The 23,543-nt window shown below is 42.6% G+C and overlaps 1 protein-coding gene across 8 annotated transcripts in view; it reads right to left on the reverse strand.

Annotated features, from left to right (window-relative positions):
• The window catches only part of MTSS1 (MTSS I-BAR domain containing 1), a 127,802-nt gene that overhangs the window by 20,464 nt on the left and 83,795 nt on the right, over window positions 1-23,543 (reverse strand). For all 8 annotated transcript variants that reach the window (XM_086741257.1, XM_086741263.1, XM_086741262.1 and 5 more), the window contains exons 4-7: window positions 14,686-14,770; window positions 13,345-13,436; window positions 11,529-11,603; window positions 212-369 (exon numbers count right to left, since the gene is read on the reverse strand). In XM_086741257.1, coding sequence (XP_086597383.1) covers window positions 212-369; window positions 11,529-11,603; window positions 13,345-13,436; window positions 14,686-14,770 — 410 coding nt within the window. The remainder of the gene's footprint in view (window positions 1-211; window positions 370-11,528; window positions 11,604-13,344; window positions 13,437-14,685; window positions 14,771-23,543) is intronic.

Consider the following 23,543-nt stretch of genomic DNA (forward strand, 5'->3'; position numbering starts at 1 on the left):
TTCAGCGTCTTATACCACTGAATTACTCCAGAAGCCTACAAGAGAGAGCCCAACTCTTGCTACTTTGTAGGCAGAGATGAAGGTTGAATTTTGGCTAGTTTCTACGGCTCTAGAGATTCATTCCTAAGACATAACAAGCTACTCTTTTTAGAGGCTTTTGGCCACTTATCCAATTTGTGAATTGTACTGACTTAACATAGAGAGCTCTTACTATCACAGGCCGCAGCATCGAGATGAAAGTACAGAATCGACCGCGCTCCTCAATCAGAGCTTTCCTGACAGCTTGCTTCTCAGTTTCTTCAAGCAGCAGGTACTTATCATTGACATCTTGTAAAGCACTGTCCAACTGGGGCTGAATGTCACCCCGTCCTGTATGGAGGAAACAATCAAGAGTACATTTTGTCAAAACTGTGGATCTCCATAGAGGAAGACCTTATTTCCAACCAGCACTGCTGCCAGATTGTGCTTTTGCAATTGGAGCCTCAACTAGCATTTTCCCTTAATTCAAATTAGTACAAGTTTTTTTCCCAATTAAATTAAGCATTTCATAGGATTTATTTTTTCCTTTTGCATAGAACAGAAATCCAACTCAATTCAAAAGGTTTCAACAAGTCAAAGATAGCATTTCACATAAGGACTTTCTCAAAGTGTTAGCTGTAAAAACCCTTCACATAATCCTTGCTGAAAATTAACGTCTTACTAATTGGGAGAGTATTAATCACTAACCCAAAGCATATTCCTCTTCCTTCCTACTTTTGTGCTGACAACTCTGTAGAGTCACTAAATGAGTGAAACAATCTCCTACTGAGATTATATCAGGGACATCATTGGACCACTGGATTCCAGTACTACACACAAACAACTGATAAAACAGCTTTCTTTGGTCCAAAGTCCAAACTCCCAAAACCTATCAACATCTGAAATACGTATTAATGTCCAGCATCTGACTATGGAAAAAAAAATAATCCAATGTTTCACAATCAAAAAGCTTCACTGTGTTAATTATAATCAACTCATAATACCACAAGTTTCTGTGACGGCTAAATACCTAATCCTGCACCAAATATTTACTCTGCACCATGCCAAAAAGTCATTCCTCTAGGAATGAAGAGCTGCTGCTTAGCCATAGTATTACTGAGTCAACACCGTTGCAGTTGCAAGCTGTTTTCATGCAGCTTACTCCCCTAAATATTTTAAAGAACTCAGTTGTGTAAATTTGTCTCCAATCTTCCACAAACACCATCACATGCAAATTAAGTACGACAGGTACATACCCATGCCACTGTTGCAAAATACCAGGAAGACAAGATTGAAAAAATGCTGGGTGAGTTAGAAGCAGCTACCCCAAATCAATATTTATGGACAATAACCTTTCTGCATGGGGGACTTAAAGCTATGAGCAAGAGGAGGAACAAAGTCTCTTGGTGTGTGTAGTACCCAATGCAGATGACTCAAGGTTAAAATTACAAAGCATAACCTTTGCCTTATTATCATCTGTGTTTCTTCAGTATTCCAGAGCGAGGCAAAGTCATCAGCTCCCCTGCGCTAATACACAGCCAGAGCCGCAGGAAAGAGAGCAGGGAAGGAAGCAAAGAGAATCACACTGGCTTAGTGGCATTACAGACTGGATATATCCAAATCTCCTCTGCAGAGTTAGATGTAGCCTAGGTAAAACTGCACAGATACCCACATGCAGAGCTCTGAGATACATCCTTGAAGAATCACGTGCAGTGCAACATTGGCACGGCCACCATCAAGGTCATCTGGGTACCAAATTGCCAGCAGGAACACCCAGTGTCTGGTCCTCTAGACCAGGCTGACTGATGCAGTGCGGTCATAAAATGGTTTTGGAAGTAAATACCTTTTTAAAAAGACTGAAGCTGCAGTCATCTGCTTCCTCTTTCAAAATTAGCATTTGCCAGAAACAAGTTACAGAAGAGTTTCAGATAACTCCCTCAAGGTCCTGTGCCTTCTTGCCTGTCAGCCTTAGGAGGCACACTGGACCCTTCTGTTTGAAGACCATGCTGTACATTTCAGGCCCTTCCCCATACTCTTCATTGCAATCAGATGCAGCAGTTAAACATTTTACACTTTCTCTTTAGCTGTTCTTTCAAATTCTTTATGAAACTGAGACTTGCATTACTGCTCAGACCCTTTATTTTGAGAGCTGCCTGGAAACTACAACAAGTGAAATAATCTGTTTTTTAAACCTAGAAACTGGCTCACTAGCATGGAAGTACCAAATGCAAAATACATTCGTTGCAAACTAAATTACACACTCAATAGTTCAGCTCTGGAGAACTGCTATAAACATTCAGCTGCTCCAACATATGACCACGCGCTTAACTCAGTAAATCCTTGTTAAACCCATTCACCTGCACAGTGAGAAGATACAAACGTAGAAAGCAACCGGACTCCATTGATTGAAAATGGGCTCAATTATAGTGAATTTTAGTAATTTACATGGACCTCACAGAGCACCACATCTTCAACCAGAGCAACAAGAGCACCCAAAACATGAGGCAAAAATAAACCTCATTTACACCTGTGTAACTGACTCAATTCAACAAAGTTTTCAGGATAATGTTTAAGCTGTGTACTTTAACCCTTTGGCAAAAGTGCGTGTAAAACTGCATCGATCTCCAACATCCTCTGTACTTCTTAAAGTCTCCATTTAATTCCTTTGAGTGAGTGAAGACATTAACAGCTATATCATCTCCTCACTGCTACTTTCATGGACCTGTTTTTATGCTATGGCTCTTGAGCATCTGTGTGAAAACACACAAGCTGCCTGGGGCATAACATGGAGCAGGAAACAAGCTCAGGTGAATGATTCAGATGAGGCTCTGAAGTCACACACAGTTAAGTGAATGTCAAACCCATAATTTCAGGCAGCACTGCACCATTATTCAGAAGCTATCCAGATAGGAGCAAAATCCAGGACTGTAAGAACACACAGGCTCTGAGCCTGGGAAGATACTTTTCAGCTTAATTGCTTTTCCTGTTCCACAGATTACCCCAAAGTCATTTGTCCCAGTCTGCACATGGCATGAAAACAACTCTCTCCTGACGTCTCCTTGCAACACATCTTTTAGGAGCAGGAAAGCTTTATTAACATCCTTTGAAAGTTCCATAATGCAGACATCAACCTAGCAAGTCTTTTGAAATCAGTCATAACTCTTTCAACTCCCTGAATTGCCAGCTGCCTCCCATGGCACTCAGACAGTTCGGGAATTTGAAGGATGAGATCTCTGCCCAATTTAACCAGTTTCCTTCACTAAGCAGAGCAGAGCACAGCCCCTCAACAGCATTCCTACAGCCAGAGGACACTGAGGATGTGAGGGCCAACCGCCCATCACCTGTGCTCCTCACCTACCTTGGGTCTCCACTAGTGTGAATTCACTGCTTATCTCAGAAGGGAACATTAACCACTGGAGAGCAATGTAGTTCTTTCCCCTTTTGAATAATGAGGGCAAGATCACTTGTCTATGGCATCCCTGACAACTGATTGCACTGTTTTTGCTGTGTACATGAGGCACACTTCCATAAGGAATATCAGCAATTGATTATTTTCTCCGGCCCACATTCTCTGGCCTTTCGGTTACCCATTTGGAAATATTTCCAAACCAACACAAGTAACGTAGTGACAGAAAATAGTTTCAGAACAGTCTCATCACGGAGCAGCTGCAAAAGTGCACCTGGAAGGACACCCCTACCCCAGCCGCAGACAGGTTTGGATGACCCACCAAAGCAATCAGCATTAGAAACGGTCAAAAGCATCAAATGTAGTCACAGGTCTCTGGTCTGCAACGAGCCAGACAAGAACATGGTGTAGGGATGGCTCTGCAGAGCACGTCTGGTTGCACTCGGAAGAATGAGTTTATCATCTGAAAACCAAGCAGAAATTCAAATCCACCCTTTCTCAAAGTGGACCTTTGGTGTTGCAGAGAGGAGCAGAAATGCAGGACCAGAAGTTGTGGACTGGCTTCTCCAAGAGCACCATGCTCCAACAGCCCAGGGACTTGACACAGGCAAGTAACAGCTAATGAACTGCAGAGAGCCAAACTGTTTCTCATCAATATTAACATGAATTCACCACTACTCCAAGGACAGGCTTAGTATGCTACTTTCAGAGCAGGTGCTTCACATCATTATCAGGACGTGCAAGAACTTTAAAGGCCCAACATGCATTAAACCCTCAGTTTTATAGTGTTCTGTGTGGAATCCCAGCTGAAAGCCTCATGCACCTTTTAAATAACCACTGTTCAAAAACAACCTTAGTAAAGGAAATGTATTAGGAGAAGAAAAAAGATAAATCTAATTTTCAAGCCAGTTTCATGCCTGTATTTTATGAGACAACTTAAACAAGCAAAAGTATCAGCAACAGCAGAGGAGAATGATGCTCTCAGGGCAAGTCTGACTGCTAAAGTTAATGCTGTTATTGAGAAAGTAATGTAGCAAACATTAACAAAATTATTATTTTCCACATTCTCACTCAAAGAGTGCTCTCTCACACTTTTTTCAGGTGTCTGCACAGAACTTGAATATGGACACTTTACAGTGTGGCAGAATTTACACATATGAGGCAATGCTGAGTACACCTCTACCCGTACAAACCAAAGCAGGCTCCAAGTCATTCATCCCAAATCAGTTTCTCCACAAGAGCAAACTTGCTTTGCTTCATCTGCCAGGATGAACAACCCCTTTAAGTCCTGCACAGACCAGTCAACAAATAAACTAATATGGATCTACGCTGAGAATGGAAGAATTCTGCCTTCTTTTATGGAAATGTGGAAAAGCTCAGCGCTGGGGTTAACTTCAGATCCTTTCAGCAACCAAATTTGAGTCTCTCTGGTGGCTATCGGAGATCTGAATCAGCTGCTAACATTCAAAAATGCTAAGCTGTCCCTTAAAATAAAAGTTCCAAGTTATCAAAGGGAACTTCCAGATTGAACTACAAAACCAGGAAAAACATGAAGTGTGGATTCAAAAAGGGGGACAAGCAGCATGCACCACAGTGCCCAGCTCCAGGAGCGCAGCTGAGGCACCTCGGTTAAGAGTCTCCCGATCTGATCAATCCAGGCTTCTCCAAAGGGCAACACCTACGTCACTACACCTACAGGTGGAGGCATGATTGTTTCTCTCAAATTCAGAAACACCACGTCATTCACAAGAATGAATCCTAAGGCAGCTACTTTACATTTGCAATACAAGTGAAACAGCACTCCAATTTAAACAGATTTGAGATGTGACCAGGCAGCAGAAGAGGAGACAATTGTGATGCTGATTTCCACCCCTTCCCCAGCATGAAGTTAAATATATTGATTGATTACCTACTGGTTAAGAAAGGCGCATGCAATTTTCAGAAAAAAAAAAGGGGGACTTGGATCACAGGTTTACAAAGAACAACACTAAGGACTTCAAGCTCTAGACTTTAAAAGTCATATTAACAATAAGATATTCAATTATTTGAATATCACCTTGATGACGTGTCTATTCCATTTAACTTCTCTCCCAACTGTGACATGATTTATCAGTCTATGTTAATCCCTTTCTAAAATAAATGAGAGGTTTCTCTACAATACCGATTTACTTCTTTTACAGTGTTCCAATTAGATGCCAAAAGAAAATAAATCAAAAGATGGTTTGTTCATTAGGATTAGGCGGTATTTTAGTTTCATTGGAATTAAAGTCTAGGCAGTTAGTGGAGACCAGACACCATAAAGAGGCCACAGCAAGGGCTACAATAAACCAGCCACCAGGGTTTAGGCACGGCACAGACTTACCCAGAGCCTCAGCTGTCAGGCGGGTGCGCATGGTGAGAAATTGCAGGACACAAAATTGACACAGAAAGGAAAATAAAAAAAGTCAAACTGGTATTCCATCATTCCTAGAGTTTAGACATTATCATCAGCCCAAGACAAGAGAGCGAGCAGTTTGGACTAGATTATTTTGACTTCTTCCATTGCTGATAAAGACAAATGCATTAGCTTTGCTTCCTGATGAGCTGTTGCAAATTAAACTCCCGGTTATTTACCATACAGTTTTATTTTAAGAGACTTAAATCAGTTTAGGAACTTTGTTCAGCTTGCGGATTCCTAGGGGAGAACATGTTAACCTGTGCTTCAGAGAAAGTGCACAACGCAGACAACTGTCAAACTCTGGTCAAGCTGATGACGTGGCACAAGGCTCATCCCTCGCAGGGAAAAGGGAACTCAGGAACTTGCAAAACTCTAGACAGGTGCTGCACTAGTAACCACAGCACTTTTTGATGTTCTCTACTGCAATTATATTAATAGATTGTTAATCAAATAAAAAACCAATTGCTGATGCAATGTGGAAGAACATCAAAAAGATTAACCATGATACGTGTATTTTAATTAAAAATCTTCATATATAAAGTTTTGCAATAAACTTGGCTTGCTGTCAAAAAGAGAGGAACTATCAAGAGGCATTCAAAACTCAAGGAATGAAAATAAAAGAACTGTCTCTGGTCACTGATTTTGCAATATGTCTTCATTGAATTTTTATAAGGTGGAGCTGATAATATAAGCTTGTGGGGGGAACAAGGAAAAGAAAACACCACCAGTAAAACCCCCGCGGGCACCATGGCCTCATTCACACAGGAATTCTTCCCTGCAACAGATAAGGATAATTTGCTCATTAGCTTCCCTCCTGAGCTGTATCAGTGAGCCCTGGCTCTCACTTCAGTCATCGTGCCACACTTGATCAATTTAGCGGAGTAAGGCTGGAGGCGAAAGGGTCTGGCCAGGAGTCCTCCCTCCCCAGCCTGCCACTCCAGTCACGGCAAGTGCCAAGTACAGAAAGAGTGCAAAGTACTTGAATGAGAAGGTCAGCATTTGCTTTAAGAACAGAGATGTTCCTTGGTTATAATTATGTTGAAGAGGTTCACGTTTTTCAGTTAAGAGTCACGGGCTTTGCGCAATCATCCTTGAGAGGAGTGTAACAATATTAGAGTTTCAAAGACCAGAGTGTAACACAAAAACAGCTGCAAAGGCTCTAAAACACGAACAGGTCATCTTTGCTAACTGGGAGAAGGGGAAGAAAAAGCACTTTTGGCAGCACTATGGCAAATTAGGAAATGTGCTACTCTCTCAACTTCATTAAAAGTAAGAATACTTTTCAAAACTGCTGCATCCTTAAAAGTAGAGGTTGTGAGTTTGGATACTCAGCGTTGATGGGACACAAGATAAAATGTTGTACTGAATGTTAAGGGCACTCTGCAGAGACTTCTACGAATGGCTTAGAGATAAAACTCAGTTTTCACATGAACATGTGTTATCTTATTGGGAGCATTACCAGAACTTCTTTTCACAAATCTACATGGATTTAAACATTTTCCTCAAAGCTCACACGCAGTGCCACATGCAGAACCTGAAAACAAAACCTACCAGTCAAGTTACAGGCAGAAAGGAAACTTGTCTAGTTAATCAGTAATAGCCAAGCTGAAATACAGAAGATAAAGCCAATATGCAGTCCAGATTTTACATATCCATTCAGTTATATTTTAAGTTAGTCACTCGACGCTTTTTTAAAAAACTAAGAGTCATGCATTTCGTTAACCTTTCAAAATGGTTACATGCAGAGCCACAGCTGCTGTCTCTCCTCTGAATTCAACACAGCATCAACAGCTTCCAGCAGCTATGGATCCACTTATGAGGCCTTGACTCAGCAGTAACCTAAACATGGCATTTATTTTAAATATACGCATAATTATTCTGCTGACTCAGGTTAGCTGGGCTGACTTCTGATGTCCAATGTTTGTCTGAAAACAAGGAGCAATTTAGACAATGTATGCAGTTCCATGCACTATGTAGCTTCATCTGTTCAGACAAGAGCTAAGTTTCAGTGCTGTGGTGGGCAACATGTCCTACGGGCCTGTTCCCCTTGCGAACAAGGGCGTAAGGAAAAGGATGCACCTTGAGGATCACCATGACACCCCCAGAGATGGCATGGATCTGGAAGGTGCACCAGGATCCTGTTTAGACTATATATACTTAGATTTCATATGGATTTTATTTTTTTAATAGTCAAAAGACAACAGAAAGAATGAAAATCAGCCCTGTAGGGTCTTTCAAAATGCAAGACCTTTGTTTATAGATAGACTTGTCATTTTACCAGATACACTCTAGCAAACTTCCAAAAAGGAGGCCTAACACCTTCTTGTTTTGTTTGGAAAGCTTGGCGCTTTCCCCATCACTTCAAATTTTGGAAACGCCTTTCTTGCAATTAACACACCTACTCTGCAAACATAATTTCTAACAAATGATCTTAAATGCCTGGTCTGAACTTTCAGCTTGGCCGCATGGAACCAGAACAAACAGACCATGCACAGGCCAGACAACAGGCAAACCTCAACGTATCCAGCCCCTCAGCGATAAGGTGGGGTGGCCAACCTGTAGCGCTCCTGCCACGACAAGCCATGCAGCCCACGGCCCTCTCTCCAAAACATCCTTGAGATGCAGGCAAGGGGCAAGGAGTGGCCACGCATGCTGCAGCTGCCTGCTACAAGAGGGAGCCTCTGCAGCTGGATGGACCAGGGAGAGAGGACACCATTGCCATGATGTGAATGAGAAAAGCAGAGGGTTATATTTGAGTTCCTAGATCTGAAGCTGCCCAAAGCAGAAGAAAACCACTTTCCCATCCATTCGCAGCAGAAAAAGCTTGAAGGACTTTTTAGTAGCATGCACAGTATTTAAGCAAATCCAGAATTCAGCAAATATCTCACTTGCCCACAGATGATCATAAGGTTAATTCAAAAACATTCTTACAAGCACTAGGAAGGGAATGAATTGGTTGGTTTACAGTTCCCATAGGTGAGTCAGTAACTTTACAGAAAAATCAAAGGGACAGGTCTTGCTTGAGGAAGAACAGAACAAAAAAAGTCTGAGCAGCAGGGAAACAGGAGAATTGAAGACACAGTGAGACACTCATGCACTCAGCTACATGCCTGCCAGGACAGTTTCATCCAAGAGTTTCCCTGTCTGTAGTTCAAACCTCATTTGTGACCTAAACCAGAATGACTTCTGCAGCTTTATCATTTTATAAATAAAACCCTTCTTCATTTTTTTTTATTCCTCAGTGACAACAAGAGCAACATACTTCACCACGTAGCACATTGAACAGATCTGTCAAGCTGTCACATACAAAAAAGTTTTCATAACAACATTTGACACTGCACTCAGCCCAATGCTTTATTCCTTCAAGGCAGGGATCAAAGAGGGGAAAAAGCATCTGCTAATTTTTTTTTCTTCTATATTTAAGTGCTATAGATAACTTGTAAGAAGACAGAGTGAACTTCCTCCTACCTCCTGCCCACTCGTGCTGGGAACCCACAGGGCCAGCAGCTCTGGGCATTCATTCTCACAGACATATGAGCCTCAACACCTCACTGCATCTCTCCTCCCTGGGGGCCATGAGAACAATTCTCAGCTCCTCAAAAATATTGCAGCTCTTCCTTTCCCCTCTATTGGCTACCTGGGAGTCTTCATCACTTCTACCTTCCTGCAGGTGTCCCTCTGTGACCAGTCAGTCCCACTGGGTTTGAGCTCTGGACCCAAACACCGTGTGTGTGACAGCAGTTCCGAGGCAGACAGCACAGAAACACAGCAGGTTCATTAACAACTCCAAAAGCATGTCATAACAGCTTTATGCAATGGAATGACATTTAAAAAAAGAGAAAAAGAAAAAAAAACTTCAATCATAGCATGGCTGCTACAAAAATGTTAGCAAAATGAGGCCTGTTCCACTCCCCACTGAAAGATGTTTAATCCTGAAGGAGGACAAGACACTAGTGTGCTCACCTTCCTCACTAGACATGGCACAGATTTGGGGAGGGACATAGGAACCCAGAAAATCCAAGGTGAAAGACCACTTGCTCTAACCACTGCTGACAGACACACACAGCGGCATCTGAAGTATCAGAACAGTGGGGTTTTTTCCCAGAAGGCTTTAAGTGCTTCTCTCTCCTCTTCCCACCTTACAGAAAATGCTGTCTCCTCCTCTGAGACTGCAGATTGATTTATTCAGTACTCAGAAGCAAGATAAAAGGGAGATGGAGCCAGATAGCTGCCAATTCATACAAACAGGTTCAAAAAATGGTTCCCTCTTCCCAGATCACAGACATGCTTTTCTCAGATCTCACCTACCATGCATTGAGGGGTTCTTTGTATCAGACAGGGACAAGAAGCAATGAAACCAGAAAAGGGAGGAAGAAAGGAAAAGAGACAGAGGGAATATCACAGACTCTTTAACGTTAGTCTGAAATCAGACAATTTGTCACACAAAAGGAGAAATATATTTACACATCAGCCAAAAATAAAATCTTGTCACAAAAAATCATGCCCCCCTAAAGATGACCATTCTGATTTAAAACACTAAACTTTTCTACAGACAGACACACAGAATCTACTGAGCTAAGCTCCTTCTTGCTGGCTTCCATCTCTCCCTCACTCATCCCTCATCTAAAGTCAGCTAGAACTCAAGAGCAGTTTTCTAGTCATGTGGCTTTCTACCAGGGTAACTATTGACTCACCTATTAGGATGGACAGTTAGAGACAGCTCACTGCTTCTAGATAACACTTACAAAATTTAAAAAGTTCAAGAAACTCCCTGCCCCAGCATTTATTTGCTTGTCCCTGGGCTTACAGTTTTTAGGCAGGAGGAGAAGCAGAAGCTGCAACCTGCAGGCTGAGAACTGCCCATAGCACCCTTCCTACCCGGCTGGGAAGAGCCCAGTGCTGGGAAAGGGAACCAGAAAGTCTGCTTCTGTACAAGCACTGTATCGTTTTTCCAAAGCCTGGTAGGATTTGCACTTGGTCAAGTAAAACCCTTAGTGATGGCAATGCTGCAGCTATCAGTGATACACACTTCCATTAACATGATGATGAAACTCCTGTGACAGGATGGTAGTGGGAGAGCAACAGAAACATGAGATTCAGCTGCTCAAAAAGACAGATTGCCTTTGTGGAGGACTCCCTTTCTTTTCTTACTCATCTTTAGTTCTCTATGGTTTCCAAGTGCCCTCCCCCTGACAACAACCCATGCCGCCTTCTCACACTCTGAGAAATAAGGTAAGGTTTAGGAGATTATAGGCTGTTAAAAAACAGAAAAGAAGGAAGGTGGTAGAAAGGGAGAACAGTAAGAGATGTTAATAGTTACAGAACATTTACATAATGGCTTTTTCAGTATTATTCTAAAAGATTCTAGAAAATTTTACAGGTATCTGCACAAGTCATGTTACGGTGTCAATGCTCCTAACAGGAACAAGTTAGCAGCAAGCACTCTATTTTAAAATATGATTGACTTTGTATAAACAGTTTTAAGGCTTATTGTATAAGAACATTATTTAAATGACACATAGTAATTGCAGCCTGGTGTTCCAGTACGTACCAGGAATACATTACAGGAGACTGAATTATTACAATAGAAAGTCCTATCGCTGTTCAATCTTTGTCAATGAACAGAGCACAAAAGGTTTTGAGCAGTACAAGTATGGAGCAAGTTACCTTTCTTTGCTTTCTTCTGTAGCTTCAGTGTGTCAGACGACTTCTTTTTTATCTCTTGGCGGGCTTTTTTGTATTCTAAAACAACACACAGTATCTGTTATCAACACATTCGATGTTAAAATTGATGTTTTTCACAGAAAAGGCTATGTTTAAAGACATTAAACTACAAATTTTAAGAGGACAGCTACTATTAGTCACAGTGGCTTAAAACTCCCATTTTGTATTGCCTATATGTTCGGCTTAATATAACATTTCAGGGTGTGAGCACATTCACATACCAAAATTTTTCCCAAATAAACAAAGCCTTTACAGAAATAACAACTGAGAATGCAGTACAAAATTAGACTGCTTTTCATTTCAGAGACTTATCCACTCTCAGGAATGGAAAACAGAGATGACAGGTTTCTTGAAACATCTATGTTCAAAAACAAGCATCCAGAAATGGCAAGGCAGAGAATATCCTGTGATCCCTCTCCAGCATGAGAGGCAGGCAGAGGGAGAGGATGCTAAAACTTTGCCCGAGGACGGGTCACATTGCCAGCTCTTACTGATGAAGTGGAGCACACTGTAGTTGTCCTCATTTTCAGATGAGCTGCAAATCCCAGGAGAATTAAAATCCCAGAACAAAATATTCCACTTCTAGTCCAGGCACACTAAAGGTACCAGATATGAAAACTGATACTTAAAAAAAAAAAAAGCTAAAAGGCATGTATGCATGTATATACATATACACATACACTTTAATAAAGGAGGTCAATGTTATTACTCTTCTATAGATGGAAAAACAGAAGCAGGCTGGTGGTGGGCACAGGAATTGTTCTGGGGTCAACTGCACCCCAAACACCCAAGTTTACCCACTCAACCCTAAATCTCACTGCCACTTTGGCCAGGGTCACCTCTACTTGCAGGAACCCAGCTGATTCCTCCCTCCACCTTACTACTTGCTCAACATTTTCCAGGGCACAAGGTGGAAGTTTTTTCAAGAGCTGCCGATTTATCCACTTCTATTTGACCACAGTAATAGTGGGGCAAGAAGCAAATCCTCTTTTGGAGGCTAAGCACGCTCCTTCCCATCAGTTCTCATCCTCCTCAAAATAAATTATGGTGATGCTGCTTCTTTCAGGCATAGCAAAAGTCTTCAGTTTTCAAGGGTCGGTAGTGAATTGTAACTTGCTTTCAGCACCTGTGCTAGAGGGCCATCATCCCCAGTACAAGTTTGCAAAGCCATCTACCAATGTGCTCTTGCTGTGCAAGACTTGGCTGTCTCCTGCTCATTCCCCCAGGAAAGCCTCTGGAGCCGTCATCAGCACTGCAGCTCTGAGCATCCCATGTCCAATGACGCAGCTTTCCTGTTCCCCAGGTGCACATTTCTGTATCGCATCAGATATAAAATAACGATGCCAAATGTTTTACAGGGCTGTGCATTCTCTGGAGAATGCTACAGCTGAGACATAACATCATCTTAGTTAGCTTTTAACTACACCCCAGGGCTTTGCAGGGATACATGCAGCATCCTCAATCCTCAGCACTATTGGAGATCATACGATGAGAGTAGGCTAACACAGTTAAAACCAGCCACTGCTTACCAGTCTAGAAAAATAACTCGTCCCTTGGGGTCCTGCAAACTCAACCTTCAAAATGTATATGCGAGGGTTAAAAATTTGTTAAGCACTTTGGGAGGGGAGTGTTTTAGAAAAGAAAAGTTGCTATACATATTTAAGCATGTCATTCAGTTCCCCAGTACAAACATGAAAAGCGGAAGAAAAGCTGATATTACAATCTTACTCCTATTACAGAATTCTTCCTCTGTAACTACCTTTTGCATGGTCTTTATCCAGTTGATTGGCCACTTTCTTCCACTCTTCCATCTGTTCTTGAAGTGGGTTTATCAGACAGTCAATTAAAGCACTAATTTTGTTGAAAAAACACAAAGAGCAATCAAATCCTGCAGATGCCCCTATTCTTACATAGAGAGCCAAGGTCAATATTGGAGTATTTTTACTTTTTGCTGTGACAGCTACCACTGTCACAACGTAAACATCAGAACACAAAAATGTTTATGCTGGAGAAAGCAAAAGAAAGAACTGATCAAAAAAAAAATCCACATCACAAGATAACCAGAATTACTGCGCAGAAGTTCAGGACAGTGAGGAACAGAGTGTAAACCAGAGGAGTGACTGGAAACAGGAACAATGTAAACGGTTAGCTCCTACTCATCTGTCACACAAAGAGCAGCTGAAGTGGATACTCCAGAGACTGGAAAGGTTCATGCAGCCGTGAAGATTATAAACTTAAATAACACACGTATATGCATGAGAAGACAGAGCAGTTGTACAAGTGAGCAACATCCTGCTCACCAATATGCCTCATCTTTCACCAGTGGAGTCCATGATACAGCACTAGTAATGCTCCACTAACTAATGAGGTTGGCATCAAATAATTTAAATAGCTAACTCTGGGCTAACTAGAGATTAAAGTTGTCTCCTCACAGCCAATCTCACAAATATCTTTATTTTAAAAGGGAAAAAGCATCCCAGGTCATCAGGCAATGGCGGTTCACCTCAGGCCAAATATAACTTTTAAGTCTGTTTAAAAAGGGCACACGTGCAAACTACTACTTACTACTGAAGCAGATCGTTTATGTATAGTCCAGCTTACACATGAGTTAATCTTCTCCCATCATCTCTACAGTCTAACTTTAACTGCAAAAAGGGGAGGAGAGAATTTGCCTTTTCCATACTGGTTTTATGAATGTTTCTCTTCTGGCCGCAAGCTATTTGGGCTCTCCAGTAAGCTGAAGGAGCAGCACAACACTTGCTGCTACTTTAAAACTTACTGACAAAGCTTAAAGTCCTGAAACAAAGACAGGTCGGCCACATCAGCAGCTGGCTGCTCAGCACCGAGCAACAGGAACCAGCAGTGGGAATCTGCAGTCTTTAGAGTGATTTGAGGTGACAAGCCCAGTCCCCAGAACACGCAGGGTTTCCCCTGCATGTTCACAACACCTAGCGTGCTGTGGGGCAGAAAACAACTGCTGCTCTCAGTGACAGGGTCAGAGATCAGCTGGAAAGCCAATGCTGGTGAATAGCTTTAGGTGTTCCCCAGTCATGAATGAGAGACGAACCTCGAGCTCCCGGCCGGGTACGGAGCCACTCACCTTGAGAACTGCCGCAGTTTGGACTCTATACTTCTGTGCCTCATACACATCCTGGTGAGAGCAGACCCGATCTCTCGGGTGCCACCTGGAAAACAGAACACAAGGCAGGTGAGAGCCCTGCTGAGATTCCTGCTGTGGTGTAGGCATGTCAACCAGAAGGCAGGTGTCAAGTCTTCCAGAGCAACTGTAAACCAGATACACAGTAACTGTAGAATAGACCAGGCTATTAACAAGGCAGACCTCAGGGATATCCACCATCCTGGGAAGAGAGTAATTCTTGTTCATCCAGAGACCAGAACTGAACAATTAAACACAGTTAAAACATATTTCTTCCCAGCAGCTTTTCATGCCATGAGGCCAAATTCCTTGGTAGAAGAGTTAAAAGAAAAGGGTTTGAGAAGTCAAAAGACAAGAAACAAAGCTGGCAAGTGAGTGGGCATCTACAGACAGTTTATTTCCACATGTTGGAAATAAACCTAGGGGATTCGATCCGATTTTCCTATCTCTAGATTCTTTAGACCCAATGACTCAAAAAGGATTTTACTCCTCTGGATTATGTAACATACTGCCTCATACACCACTGACACACACCATCCCTGTATCCCACCTTCCTGCCAGCGCAGACCCCGCATCTATTTCCGTGACATTGCCAGAAGGTGGCACTATTCGCTCCACACCCTCACCCACCTCGCTTTCTGAAAACTGCATGACAGGAAGAATCATTTTTTTGCAAGTGTTCCTCCTCCAAAGTTTTCCCTTTTAAAAGTACACATTCCTCCATTTCCCACTTTAATCAGCATTGCCAATTTTGATCAGCCTACCAAATATCAATGTAATTTTGTTTTAGTTAGCGTCAGTTTTGATAATTGCTTAGTCCCTATTTGCAAACCAAATCTACTATTCCCAGGGTACAAACACCAACCTCTGCACAAAGCTTCTCCAAACTGCAGTACTCTCTGGAATGGCAAAGATATCAGCATCTATTTAAAAGTCTCATTTGATTATTAAATTAACTTTAGGCTTGTAATATACTGTAAAATATCTTCCTTAGGCTTTAAAAATGGTATTGTGCAAGTAAAAAATATTTTCCCAGTAAAGAAACCTGAAAATGTTAATAATTTTTTTTTATTTTTGAAGCATGAAAACAAGTCACCATCTTCTTGCATTCCTGCAGAATTAAATCCTGTGCCCACGAAATGGCTCTGGAACAAAGACACTAAATAACTGGAGCAAATTGTGGCTATTTGGTATTTTCCATTGTTCAAAAAGATAAACAGAAAGTCCTTTGTCACTTGCCCAGTTACTCATGTTTTTATAAGGAGCTTTTGAAATAATATTATTTGGTAACACTGAAGAGCTGTAGCCTCGCTGCGTACGGGTGGCTGGGAAAAGCATATGGACTCCAGCCTGGACCGGCCCCATCGCTTCCGGCGATGCTGCACTTGCACAAGCTGCGATAAGGCTCTGGTAACTCAAAAAGCAATACAGAATGTGGGGAAAGGCATAATGGAGAGGAAGCAACTGGAGAAAGAGGACAACGTCCACAACAAAAAGTGGATCTCTGTCCCAAAATGTGGGCATTTTTCTTTGGAGCCACAGTCAAAGAAAAGTAACTCGGAGCTTAACGCGGCACAACTCCAACAGCAGAGATGGAGAAATGAACCAAGCACTTTCGTGGCCATCACCAGCACAGTTCCCAAATGAGTTTAAGCAAAAGGCAGATTTTTCAGGTTGAAAACTCACTGAAATACTGAAATATTAAGGGCTGTCAATGGTTAAGTGACACTGCTTTCCTAAGCCCATTATATGAAAAAAAGGAAGAGTCGTTTCAGAACAATAAATAGGAAATAAGGCTCCATGTGTTTTGGAGACTAGGAAACAAGGGTCAGCTACTATTAATATTAAATTGTAAGGTAAGAAAATTTTAACTGAAACCCCAGTAACCAAAGTATAAATATAACCCCTCAACACACAGAACAGATGGATGGACAAGATCAGCAAACAGCTATACAAAGCTAGGTCTATAGATTGGTACTTGCGCTCGTTCAAAAAAAAAAAAACAACAAAATTTAAAAAGCCTGGAAAAAAGGTTATTCCATGGAAAAAAAAATACAAGCCAAACTAATTGGAAACAAGAGGCTTCCTGGTTCTTCCCACCTTTTGAAACTTCATGTTAGCCATAAGTATTTACAAAAGCATGGATGTATGAGGTGTTAATTTTATTCTGCAAATAAAGACTACTCTAACAAAGCAAAGGAAAAGGGGAAAAAACAGTTTTGAGAAGTTTTTAATGCCCCTTCTGGAAACAAGGTGCTGCAGGAGATGGGCTTAGGAGCCTGCTCGGGCAGGGGAATGAGGGGTGTTGCTGGAAAGTTTGGGAGGGCTGAGCTGGTGCCCCGGCTCAGCGCAGACCTGGGGAAGGCTGCAGGAGCAGGTTGGGGCTGGCGAGGCTCGGTTTTAACGTCCCGTGCTGAGGTGTGCAGGGAGTCAGACAGCACTAGCGAGGGTCAGCGAGGGGATCTGAACTCCCGAAGCAGCAGCTCTTGCTAACCATTTGCTGAGAAAGGTGCTGCTCAGCCCTCCCTACAGAGCGTAAATCCCTCCCAAACAGCACTTAAACTCAACCTGCCTAAAAACCAAGCGCTGGGGAACACAATCACTCCAAATGGCTACAAGAAGAAAGGATTCCTGTTCCCCTGCAAAAGCATAACTCTCTACAATAAATGAACTGAGTTTACTGATAAATAAACTGAGTTTATAATAAGATGAATTCAGAATAAACCAAGTTTAACTATCACGGAAATGAGATTTCCACAGTACCACAAAATATCAACGTAATGCTTGCAGCAAATGCACATCCCCTGTACAATCTCTCCAGCCGCCCTCTCTGCTCCCTGTGCTACAGGACCATTTATAGATCCCCACAGCCTCTTGCCACAGGGCTCATAACGCCGTTGGATGCAGACAGGGGTGAGCTTTGGTTTTATTCCTCAAAGCGTTCTCATCATGCACCTGGCAGTTAACTGACACGCGGTGCATCAAGCGCCGAGGGGGGCAGATGGCAGGCACCCACTGAAAAGCGATCACGTGCCAGCAACTTCTGCCCCAGAAAAGAGGAACCGATCTTTGTTGAACGCACGCTGCTACAATAAAGTCACCATGCATTTCCAATTCCTGTTTAAAAGCTAATGTTACTGTTGTCTAATTAAGTGTAGGAGATAAAGCCTTTGCAAGAGATGAGAGGCTTTTTAATTTAGGCATTCACTCAATTAGCTGAGGCAAGAACCGTGTCCAAGCGTCCCTACATACCTACACAGGTGAGACAGCCACCGGAGGTACGGATACACCTCCTGCAGAGTTTCTGGATGCTGAAACAGCAGCAGCATTTCAGAAAAGATCATAACCTTAGATATGCCTAAACAATTTGCATTTTGGGGATGTCTCAGCAATCCCTTGCTAAAAATCAGCCACCAGACTGAAGGAAGGACAATACCAGCCCATCTCCTCCATGCCTGAATCCCAGCGCTCCTCTTCAATGTATTAAGTACTCCAACAGCGCCAGAGTTAAACAGAGCTTTACCTCCCTGTTCCCAACTATATTAGCTGTGAAGAATCAAAATGCTTCCTGAGAGGGAAAAAAAAATAATTAAATGCAGGCCTCTTACCACCCCTATAATTTATGGCCACTACCAATGCATTCAGCAGTCCCTCCAGGAACAAATGCGGTGCAAAGGGTTGATCTCAACTGCCAGCAGGTTTCTGCAAGGGCTGGTTCCACCAGCAGAACTGCACTGATGCTCCTGTTTCCACACGGCTGGGATCGGCTGGCTACCCAAACTGGCAGGAGGGAACCATTTTGCACCACAGCGGTAGTTTGAAGATGTCCAAACATAACAAGGGACAGGAGCTTGGATTTGCTTCTTTTACCCAGTCTCAGCCAGACAGCCTTAGTGAACAAGAGTAACATGTGCTTTATACAAATTATTGTTCCACGTTACAGCAGTAGTTTACTCACAGAAGGAGCAGGTGGCCAACATGCATATTCTGCAAAGAGAGGTGGAACTTGCAAGCAACATTAATATGTGTGTACGTCCTGGTACTGGCTATGCAGCTGAGTGTTCAAAATCTAGTAAGAAGTTGATTGCACTGGGCTATGCCACATACAAAACCTCCTTCAGCCTCCAAATCAATTTACCGTTTATCTTTTGAAAATGACCAGAGCTCCGTAAGTGACCAACTGCCCACTTACTCAAGGACAGAGCCATGAGACAAGCGACCAGAAGACCAAGTGGAAGTAACTCCCTTTTCAGTGCCATCAACACCCAGATTTAATGTCAAAACCAGATCTGAAACAGAGGTGCATGAGGAGTATGCCAAAAGCGCTGCCCATCTCCACATCATTTACAGGCAGGTCCTTGGCAAAAAGTCATGATATCCTCCAGTAGCTATAACTTCCTGAAGAAAAACAGAGGCCACATCAGCAAACTTGTCATCAAACCAAGAGTATGCTGGGTGGGTGACCCGGGCTCCATTCGCTGCTCGGCAGCTATGCAAGTTAAACTACTGCGCCTTTGGCTCTCAGCTTGTAAAATGAGGCTGGGAACGATCTGCTTCTCTGACACACTACAATAATTCATCCATTAAGGCAAACAATGCTTGGGAACGGTGTAAAGTAATACTTCAAAACCAGACATGAGAGCTGTATTCATCAGAATTGCCACTCAGAGAAAGTGACTTAACAAAATGCTCCTGTCAAATTTGATTAGAAAGTGGGCGATAACATCAGCCTTATTCCTCATAAGTAAAAGGCAACTCTGCAAGGCAAAACGTGCTTTTGCTCGCACCTTCCCTGTTTCTCCCTACTCCTGCCTAAGCCTGTAAAAGACCCAAACTCTTTTTCATGTAAGAACGCAAGGCTGTGGACCACGACACTACAATGAGTCCACTATAAAGGCATAAATGATTTTCTTTGGATGCTTGCTTGTCATTCAACATTGCAGAGACACAACAGGGAGAGATTGTAGGAAAGAGACTCAATTGTTTTATTGGAGTCATTATGTTTGTATTTAATAATGATCATGTATCAAGGAAATGATTATTTGACGAAATGTGCAGCTGTACAACTGCGCGGCCTCTGTATGCTCCAAACAACCCCCTACAATCAACCTCTTATCTTCCTCCTCTCGCTTAGCTGTTGAGCAACCCCAGCCGGCTCAGAAGATGACTGCCTTTCAGGAAGCGCCTTGAAGGCTCCAACTTATTAACCAGCTCATCTTTATCTTCAAGGGCAGAGTCCAAACGTGCCAGCTACTTCCCTCTTTCCCAAAATGGAGAGAATGATGAAAAAATGGGTGTAATACTTCTGTCATTTCAAAGTTACCAGAAGAGGCTTCCATTTTCGAGCAAAGATTAAAGCAGGAGCAGAACAGGGGCTAGATTATTAAATACAACTCTGAACACAGAGGCTATGGCAGGATGACTGACACTAGGACATTTCAAGTTAATGGTCATTACTCAACCCCTATCACGTTGTTAGAAGAGCAAGCAGTTTCCATCACTGGTTACATGGGGCACGGACCCTGATCTTGCAAAACTCTATGTGGATGCCTCCGTGAAACTCAAGGATGACAGGATCAGTGCCAGTGTGCTACAGCAGACAAGGAAAAAATGAGAGCTTCAGCCAAAAAGTGACCAGCACAGGGGCTGTAAGCATTACCACGAAAGTGGAGCTATGGTAGCACTTCATGTTTCACGGTGCCAAGTGCCTCCAGGTAAGTCTTGTAAGCTGGAAAAACACATCAAGAATTGCAGATAACAGAGGGATGTTGTTCAACTACCAGCCAGGGAAAGAAAACAGGACACCCTTATTCCTACAGCTCAGAGCCTTTCTGAGCAGCGCTTGGCAACGTCTCTGAAAGTTACTGCTCAAAACCAGCTAAAAAGCTATTTCCTGAAGTTTTGGGGTTTTTTTTTTAATTTTTATTTTAGACATCTTGCAGAGGAGATTGCATCAACAAATGCAGATTCAAGGTAAAACTCATCTAAGGATTTTAGATTAACCAAATTTAATAAAACAACTGTGGCAGATCTTTGTCATGTACTGCAACTCTGCTGTTGTCATTGCCAAGGAATAGCTTGCTTGCAATGTTCAGTTGAGCACTCTTTGGGGCAAATTACTTGGAAAACATATTTACAGAGGCCTGATACAAAGTTGTCACATTTGCTAGAGTTCCCTGCAGTCCAGATGATCCTGAGAATAAATTGTGGTAGGTGGTTTTCCCTTTTGCAGAAGAAACCAGCACTTGTTCACGGTTGGAACTAGCAAGATCTCAAATTGCATTTGCACCGATTTTGATGGAGGAAGAAGAGTTATGGCAAAGAGTGGCAGTGGCAGCTAGTTAAAGCAGTAAAGCAGCAAAAGAAACAGAAAACTTGAACCACTCCTAGCCCATAGCCTGCCCTGGCAACCACCAGCTTTAGGAAGTCCTTAAAACAGACTGTGACTGTGTTCCAGTCTGTATGTTAAAGAACATCCAGGAGAGTTCTTATGACTTCTTGTGATCTAGCTTGTTCCTCTGCTCAGCAGTGGTTTTGCTTACCCTAGCTGTTCTCCTAGCAGAGCACTGGGCAAAATCCTCACCCCATGGGAGTCAACACGAGCGTTACCATTAAACAAGTAGGGTCAGAATTTCACCCATGCACACAGAGGTCACTATACAGTCAATGAGACACATTAAATGTGGTCATACACCAGCCTTGCTGGGATCTTTGGACAGTTTGGGTTTAGCCAGCCTTCAGGGAAGGCTGAAAAGCTCACCTGTTGCTCTCTGCTTTTAAACGGGATGTCACAGACAGGTGGCTGGAAATGCTTTGGGAAGGTTTCAGTTAAGTTATCGTAGGATGCATCAATTTGATTTTGGAGAAACTAACAAGTCTGTCACTGATTCACAAATTTGTAAAAGACATAAATGCATCACCGAACCATGACATCCTGTTAGAGAGCAGTCAGAGTCCAGGCAAAAGTGTTTCTCAGTAATAAAAGCTTCAAGTTTGAGCATGTCTGTATCAGGAGTGCAAGTTGGCTTGGTCCTCTCCCTTTCACAAACGGTGTTGCCAGCACAGACAGTAGCATTTTGCTTCTGGAGACTTCTTTCAAGAATTAATATCCATCCCTCCTCATAGGTGCTTGTTGCTCGTTTTTATGAACCTGGAGTTCCGCATCAAGGTTTTAATGCCACAAAAATAAAGCATCATTAAAAACAGATTGGCTTAGAAGAGCAAATACCACACTTGTGTTTTCCAAGGGCTGTTAGTTACATTTTATTCTTTGGAATACAAATAATTTAATTACTGAAAACGTATAGGGTCTGCTAACCATCTGTACTCACAATGAAGCTGTGCCCACTAATATTGTCCACACCTTTTCCCCATTTCTTTTTAAACTTATAGTCAAACATATTTCCAAAATAATTTCATTAATAGCTATGTAAACCTAATGGTCTTAATCTGAACAGATCCAACTGCTCTGCTCCAAATGTTACACATGCTAACAGCTTAAGAAAGGCAAGCAATGTGAGTCACCAAGCTTGCTCTCCCCCACAAAAAAAATAAAAGCATGCTAACAAAAAGGACTGCTTGCAATGAAAAGGGAATTCCTGAAGCTGCTGAAGAACGTGAGGCTATTTCAGAGTAACCCCTCAGCGGTGCAGCATCCCAGGGCCGAGCCACCAGTTGATGGGTATCCAAAGGCTGGCTGCATCAGCCAGGGACACTCGCTGCACTGAGGACGACGCTCCACTGCATGCTCCAGATGGTGAAAAGATGGAGACCTGGTTCAGACCTATTTAGATAGCCAGACTCATTGATCTCCGTACCTTCATGAATCTGGCTCTAAATGAACACTTAATGTCAGTCCGATGTGTGAGGAAGGCAGTAACTCAAGATCCTCATGTTCTTCTGAAGTACAGCTCTTTACTTTGTCTGGGCACAGCTATGAACTGCTATGTAATCTGATTAGACGCCAGCAATATTCAATGAGGGGAAGGGATAATACACTTACAGCAAACGGCTTGGAACACCAAGTGCAATTTCACTGCACGCTTGGCAGAATATGCGCTGCTTATTTTGAACCGGCAACTTCCACAGAGGCTGTGAAAATCCTACAATCTCCTCTTTTGTGTTTAGCTATCAGCCTTGCAAACACCTCTGGCCCCAGAAGTCAAAAGCTCCTTAACTCAGGTCTCCCAACCACCTGTGCTGCTGATCCCAATCCAGCAAGGGTGTCAGCTATGACCAAATGGCTGCGGCCTCTGAAGCACAAAATCAAGCACAACCAGGACAAGCAGGTGCAAAAAGCAGAAGATTATTTTTTTTTTTAATCCAAGTCAGCAGATCTAACTGAAACCCCACAGCAAGCAGATCTGCAGAATAAGGCAGTGCTATTTTTACACACTGCCACTTCTTGCAACAGAGCACACTTCCTTATTGAACAGAGGAGAAGATCATGGAGTGAGAAAGGGAGGTAAAAATCATTTAAACTACCTTAAGAAATTACCAGTTCAAGAAATTTTAGAGAATGTCCCTTATGTTTCACTTAGTTACAAAGAGATACAGCATCATCAATCCATCTAAAGACTCGACGCACATCTAAGCAATGAGCACAGCATCTTAGTCCCTGGGCGTGAGGGGAAGCTCTGCCCCTGCCCCAGGTATTCAGGGACGCGGTTCCCTCTCGCTGGGGCAACCTCATGCCTTTGCCCAGCGCTAACGATCTCTGACTGCAACTGGCATATATGTGGGAGAAGCTGGTGGTGATGCTTCAAAAAGCAATAAATCCTCTTTCTTGTACTTTCTCAAGG

The sequence above is a fragment of the Chlamydotis macqueenii genome, chromosome 2 (genome assembly GCF_036417535.1).
Source record: "Chlamydotis macqueenii isolate bChlMac1 chromosome 2, bChlMac1.mat, whole genome shotgun sequence".
In the NCBI taxonomy this organism is placed as follows: Eukaryota; Metazoa; Chordata; class Aves; order Otidiformes; family Otididae; genus Chlamydotis; species Chlamydotis macqueenii.